The sequence below is a fragment of the Erigeron canadensis genome, chromosome 3 (assembly GCF_010389155.1).
Source record: "Erigeron canadensis isolate Cc75 chromosome 3, C_canadensis_v1, whole genome shotgun sequence".
Taxonomy (NCBI): domain Eukaryota; kingdom Viridiplantae; phylum Streptophyta; class Magnoliopsida; order Asterales; family Asteraceae; genus Erigeron; species Erigeron canadensis.
Genome location: NC_057763.1, coordinates 34,381,681 through 34,388,917, shown reverse-complemented (window position 1 = coordinate 34,388,917; position 7,237 = coordinate 34,381,681). Strand labels below are relative to the sequence as shown.

General features: G+C 34.1%; 2 protein-coding genes across 2 annotated transcripts; both read right to left on the bottom strand.

Moving 5' to 3' along the window:
• Positions 1 to 3,941: 3,941 nt before the first annotated feature.
• On the bottom strand, positions 3,942 to 4,766 carry LOC122591994 (dynamin-related protein 4C-like). The gene has a single exon (XM_043764211.1). The coding sequence runs from the start codon at positions 4,764 to 4,766 to the stop codon at positions 3,942 to 3,944; it is 825 nt and encodes a 274-aa protein (XP_043620146.1).
• A 116-nt stretch (positions 4,767 to 4,882) lies between these two features.
• Positions 4,883 to 6,952, bottom strand: LOC122591993 (putative dynamin-related protein 4A). Its single transcript, XM_043764210.1, has 2 exons — positions 6,451 to 6,952; positions 4,883 to 5,367 (listed from the first exon to the last, which is right to left on the bottom strand). The coding sequence occupies exons 1-2, from the start codon at positions 6,950 to 6,952 to the stop codon at positions 4,883 to 4,885; spliced, it is 987 nt and encodes a 328-aa protein (XP_043620145.1).
• Between the last annotated feature and the right edge of the window lie 285 nt (positions 6,953 to 7,237).

Genomic DNA, 7,237 nt, shown 5'->3' with positions numbered 1-7,237 from the left:
TCTAAATTAAATTCGCGTGAATAGTGAAGTAGGTTGGTTGCAGCTGGCTCAACAGTCTGCTTATCGACTTAGTTTCCTTTTTTCCTTTTTTTTTCTTTCATATTTTAGTTTTTTAAGTTACCGTGTTATGTAGATGTTAGCTTGACTTTTAGGTTTCTAAATTTTTCATTTTTTTAAGGTGATAATATTTTAGTATTTCACACTTTAACTATTAAATCTTTTAAGACTTTTTATTTTTACCATTAAAATTTTATGTTTGATGATTCATAATGAGACAATTTTAGTCTTTTTTTTATTTTCACCATCAAATTTTTTATCTTCAAAAAACATTGCAAGTTTTTATGTCATCAAAGTTTTATGTTCTAAGATAAACGGTGTATTCTTTAACTATGTATTTTTTTTGTCTAATGATAACGGTTAGAATTAATTATCCGTATTCAAGTCTATGTTCGGTTGTTATTCTCGGCCAACACCCGAAGTTATAACACTAGTAGAAATATAGAATGGAAGTGAAAGTTCAAATAAATATTGTTTATGAAAATTTGCATAAAAATATATTATAACTTAGATGCATCATGCATACATATTAATGCGACGGACGGTGGCGGCGGTAGTGGCGGTCACGTTGGTGGAGGTGGTAGTGGCGGGGATGGCTGTGACATGTAGGTTATTGATGTAACGTTTATCATGCATTAAAATATGTACATTGGTGAAATTTAAACTTAATATTGAAATTAAACTAAATTTTTTCTTTATAATATAAATATAAATAAAAGGATGGTAGTATGTGTGTCATGTATCTATCTTAGGTATAAAATCCCTCACATCTTATTTTTTTTAAATCATAAAAAACATGTGGTTCACCATTTATTCAAAATATTTAAAAATTAATATGTGAGGGTTCAATACGTAGCTTAGGTATATAACAACCATATTATCACTGTTTCCATATTAATAAAATCCTGGTTAAATAAGTTGGCAACACTCTAAGTGAAACGCCCCGTAATTTTTTATTTTTTAAAAATTTTAACAACATAAACATTAGTGTTATTATGAATATATACGTATACGACATGTCCCAACACTTATATATACTTGAAAAGGGCAACCGAGCATAACAACAATTATTCAACAGCTTATAATTTAGACTTAAAACCTAATATAGACTTTAAGACCGCAACCATTAGAAAATATACTTTTCCCTTTTCCGTGGATAACTCATTTGACAAAAACAGAGTTACCGTTTGAAAGTTATGACTATTTTAAGTTCCACTAAAATATTAGCAAACTGTTCCAACGAGCTATTTGGTGACTCAGTTTTGACTCACTTAAACACATCCGTATTTCGCAAATCTTATACCATTTGAAAGAGCTATAGTCGTACTTTGAAAACCTGTTTTTAGTTTTAGCTAGAACGTTATACACAAAAAGTTACGGCCCTTCAAAAACTGCTCACACTCATATTAGTTGCTGAAATTCAGCTTCTTTTGCTGTTAAAAATTCAGCACCAGCTAGCTGTTTTACGACCCACTTTAAACCACTTTTATTTGGACAAACCTAGACATATCCTATACCGTTTTGAAGCCCTCTGAGTCTACTTTCCAGCCCCATAAGCCACTTCGACCAGCACTGAACCGTTTTAAAGACACAAGCCTCCAAAGTTGACCCAAAAGTCATTTTTTAACATTTTTCCCCAAAGTGGACAACGACCCCCAAATCAACCAAAACATAACTTCAAAACACTAAGACTTACTGAATTAGTTGAAATACTATACGTGACTTGATTGAGCCTTTTGTTCCAGAATTCGGGCTCAAATGGACCAAACGGGTCAATTACACATTTTATGACATAACAAGACTTCGACTAGGTATATTTTTATTTAACGACGACCACTTTTTCCACAAAGGTGCAGATCATATTTACTCTATATTTAGTACATGCTTGACTCAAAACTAACCTTTAAACCCATGGGATGACCCCAATTGGTCAGTTACCCAACTAGCATACAAAACGGGTAAAAAACAACACATCTTTTAACAAACTACAAGTCCACCATCCCTTGACCATAATTATACATATTCTTTTGCCAAAATGACACAACAACATAAGCCCATACGTCGGGTATAAAACATGTTTGTATCCAACCATTTCCAACAAATCACAAAATGACTCAAGAGTGCATTACTAGTAAAATCTTTTCTTTTATCGGTGATTTACTTGAAGTGATGCATCAACTTGATGATTTAAAGAAACTTACAATATATGCATTCCAAGTAAATCCACACTAAGCTTTCTTGCCTCCTTATTTTTATTTATTTGATCTTTCTCAAGATCCGACCCGTTTGCACCTTTTAGAATAAAACAACTAATGGAATTAGCACAAAGCTTAGTGAGCAATATAAGTATCAAATAAGCAACTTAACATCTTAATCATGGCAAACATAAGGATTTACAACTCTTATCTTGCAACTGATCCGTGCATATGCAACATATAACAACTTAGCACATAACTTTAATCTAGCAATAAAACTAGAATATCCCTATGATGCAAAAAACTATAACGATTAGTCACAACACATGTAACATAACTATCATATGACTATATGACACCTCGGGGTCATATAGTCTCAACTTGACTGTCTCATGACTATATGACACCTCGGGGTCATATGGTGGCAGTAGTTACCACTAGCATTGGACCCGATTTTGTGTGTGCCAGACTCCGGATTGGAGAAGAGACGTACCAAGATGCTAGAACCAAAGACGCGAATCTCTTTTTAACTCACCATTTGCTTTCTGAACTTGACAAATCAATGGTGGGTGCCCATGTTGTTGCACAAAAACTTGTGGTAATGCAGTTAGGATCTTTATGTAAAAGCTTGCGCTTAATTCTTAGGAAGATCAATGAAGACCTCAATCTCACATTTCCCACACAAAAAAAGTTAGAGAAGCAAATTCACAACTATTTCATAGGCAATGCCAACTTCTTACAAATTTGTAACAAGTCCGAGAAATCTCTAGCCAAAATCGCGGTCTCATGTGAGTTTGATGATTATCTTGATGATACACAAATGCATTACTCCGCTAGATTGTCTAATATGTTGAACGATTTTTATATGATTGTAAAATTGAAGGAATGCTTACGCTTTAAAGACAAAGTGTTGGAGTTTCTTGAGCTGAAAAATATGGAAGAGTTTAAACTTCATATGTCCGCGCAATACGACGGCGATGGTAGTGGCGGCTCGGCAAGGTGGTGGTGGTGATGGGTGGCAGCGGTGGTGTCGAAAGCGGTGGCGGTGGCGGTGACGGGCGATGGAGGCGGCGGTGACGGGCGGTGGAGGCGGCAATGATTGTGAATGTTGAAGTAATTGATGTTAAATGTGGTAGTGTAGTTATTTGAAAGAGTGAGGGGTTTATGTTGTAATTTATTTCATTACGGGTATTATAGGTATGTTACGTAGAGATGTTTAGTCTAATAAGTAACGTCATAAATCATTAAGGCTCAATATGATATCTACCAATTTTTTCAAGCATGCATAATACTTTACAAACAAAATTATGGCTCAATGTCAACCTAAGAGAGTCAATATTAATTAAGTATTCAGATTGCATATTCAAATGAGTCTTAAAACATCAAAACAATTCTCAAGGCTATAACTTAAATGCAACTAACACGATGACCAGATATCTTCCAGACTTCCACGACACAAATTTCGATCTGAAATCTCCCAAGTTCCTACATAATGACAGCAATTAGTCAAGACATGTACACTATTCTTTTCATGATCACTATGCACAATGTAACTCAAGTAATAGTGTATGAAGCCGTAATTATGTTGCTGCCATAACATACCTCGGATCGCAATATTATCTAGAAACTATGTAGAACCTAGGCATACCAAAAAATCTAAAAGAAATAAAGACTTAGCAACTGACCTTGCTAGATAAGGAATGCATATTCTTCTTGTATCATTGCAATCTCTTTTATTATTTCATTGAGACACACCGTGCGTGTTTCAAGTTTTTCCATATTGATATGCACCACAGGCTCTACTTCCAATAGCTTCGGTTCATTATCTTCATACAATTTTGAGTGATACGATGTTAAAGTTTCCTCAATACCAACTTTTATCATGTCCTTTAATGAGGAAAGTAGGTTCATGGAGAAAGATCCATCAAATCTTTCTACAACGTGAACCCAATAAAGAGCAAAACTGAGTTTTAATTTGAGGGCCAGATCCACTTCATGCTTAGGATAGTGTTTCAAATGGCCCACTTTCACCGATCCAAATTCTTTGATTGATTTCGCTCCAGCCTCCAACTCACTATCTGTTATTTTCACCGACATACATTCCTCTAAGATAACAGTGTAACGATCCTCAAGCGTGTTGACTACCTTCTGTTCTAACTTTAAAAGCTCTTCCACTTTTTTCATGAAACCCTTCTTGGTCCACTCAACAATATCTCTAGCGATTTGCTTCAACAACAGATGCAACTGATAATAATCTTGAGCAAGGTCTATAAAAACCTTTTCTAATATTAACTGGACGTATTCAAATATCTCTTTAACGCAATTGTGGATGGTGTTGCGTGCTGCAGATATTTGTTTCTCGAGAATAGCTAAAATTAGCTCAGAAGAGGCTATGTTCTCAAAAGACAAGGAGTTTTGTGAACTTACCAACTGATATTCATAATCTAAAAACTCTACGTCCTCATATCTAACATCAAGCAAACGAGCACGAAAATGCTTAAGTATGGTAGTCATCCTTAATGAAAAAAACATGCATTCATCATTCTTAAACTTTCCATACTCCCCGGAAAAGATGATTTGGTGTATATATATATTTGCAGAGGCTACAATGATGATTATTTTTGGAATAGCTAGCTTAACCGAATCAAACGTAACCTCCCGCCTATCTTTCTCCAAAGAGTTACTTTCAAATCATTATTAATTTGGTAAATAAGAAAAGAATTACGGTTGAAGATAATGGAAAGCATTCCAATAACCACATGTTTGACAACATATTCAAACCCTAGATACTCTCCCCCATGCTTTGATAAGAGATAAGACTCTACTTCACTAACAGTAGTTTCTTCCATAACAGATTCTTTTCCACCAGCACTATCATTATTCTTGACATAACAATAACCAAAACGTGGGCTGTTTTCGGTTTGGCTCACTATTATATCAGTAATCATCTCCTTAGAGCATAGATCTAACTTTGAAATAACAGGTACGGTGTGCTTACCCAACAAGTCAAATTGCTGTCGAAGAAACTTTCTGGACAGGCATTTATCCAAGTCTGCTGAACTAGACATAACATTTATGAAAACACACTCTGCTTTTGTCTGCTCAAATATGTAACCTAAAGACACGAAATACAACTATTTCAGAAAATGAATACAACAATATATAATATTTTCAACTGGTGAATATGGAATCTATGTTTATAACTACAGAAAAACCATTGCCCAATGTTCCGTTTCGCATTCAATTACTTGTACGTACTCCAGAAGCGGAAGTCATTCAAACATGTTTACCTTTCAGTAACATAATAAGAAAATAACAGTTTCCTCGATCTGTCTATTTATATATATATCTATAGCTTCATCTTCGTCTTCAACATTATCAGATTGTTACATTTTTTCTCTATTTCAATTTAATTAAAGTCAGATGGTGGTGAAATCTTTTGTGATAGAAACAAGTTAATAATTTGTGTCTCATCTATTTAAGAGCCTCACTATTATTCTAAGAAACGATTATAGGCCTTTAGATCAAAATGGTTTGCAATCACATGTGATTGTTCATATTTTCAAATGTCATTAGAATTTTCAAAGTAATTCACTTCTTCAAAGGTTCAGGCATGGCAACTTCTTCAAATTTGATTATTAAGAGAGAGACCGTGATCTTTTATATTTATTATTCACTATTTCCTGGAAAAAAAAAACTTGGACTTTTCCTCCCATTATTTACTAAACCCATACCTCATCCATTTGTAAACGAAAGCTGTAAATATAGAATGCAACGATGCAAGGGTAGACATGAAACGTTTTTCAGGTTAAAAATTTGCAAGAGTCAAAATATGGCACATAACCACAAGTTGTAACCATCTTTACTACTGACATTTAGCACGCTATGCCTCTAAAATATGTAATATATACCTATACCCATTTATGACTATATTCATATACCATCACACCAGGCAAATCAGAAATGGCCAATTACCTCTCAATCAGGAACCATCGTACTAAAAATCATCAACAGACTAGCGGAATTGTTGATCGTCAAAGCAGCCAAATCAGCTGATTTAATTGAGTAACTAAAATTGCATAAACGTACATACATACATAAAGACCTAACAACAAATTGCATACACGTACGTACGTACATACATAAATACCCAATGTATATATAACAGTAACTAAAAGGGAATACGAAGTTTGTGTACCTTCAAAATCATCCAATTCTTTTCTTTGTTTAGTTGTATCTGAGTGATGCTGGATACCGGGTACATCAATGATGGTGAAATCATCGACATACGGTTGTAAAACAACCAAAGAGAGGGGCGAAAACGAGCGTTCCTTTTCCTCTTTAGATAGAACCAATTGAGCATATTCCTTAAGTGTGTCCCCCAAATCTGACTCTGAAACTTCCAGTCTTTCACCTATACCACTACTTCCCACTCGCTGGAATTTTATTGATGGTTCAGAATGACATTTGAAGTTTAAAACAAGTGGCACTTTAAGCCCACAAGGCAAATTCATTCCCACTATTTTTCCAACAAGACTTGTTTTCCCTACGGATTCGTCTCCTAATACTATAACTTTCGGGAGTGGGATCTTCTTGTTTATCACTTTCATACGTTCCAGTTTTTCCATCATTTCCAGTGGTTCTTTAAACTTTTCTGATATATTTTTGAGCAAAAGGGGAGGATTATTGGTTTCATTCATTTGTTTTGGATTCATATATTTTCCTGTATATTTTTGAGCAAAAGTGGAATTTATCTGTTATACATATATATGCATGTCTTTAAGAAAAAACAAACCCAAAAGAGAAAAAGTAAAACCTATCAGAATCTTGAAGTTTACCGACGAAGTAGAACATATCCGGTTAAATACATTTAATCGGATATATATTGAAAAAAAAAAAAAACAATTCAAATGTACATTAGTCTAATATTTATAATAGCAATCCTTTTTCAATTAAAAGAATAATAAATACATGGATATAAACAA

What these genes read in the sequence shown, in the direction of transcription:
- LOC122591994 (XM_043764211.1), bottom strand. Translation starts at nt 4,766, where the DNA reads ATGACTACCATACTTAAGCATTTTCGTGCTCGTTTGCTTGATGTTAGA.
- LOC122591993 (XM_043764210.1), bottom strand. Translation starts at nt 6,952, where the DNA reads ATGAATGAAACCAATAATCCTCCCCTTTTGCTCAAAAATATATCAGAA. An exon ending in AGAATTGGATGATTTTGAAG is followed by an intron (nt 5,368 to 6,450) that starts GTACACAAACTT and finishes TCGTGTCTTTAG; the next exon opens with GTTACATATTTGAGCAGACA.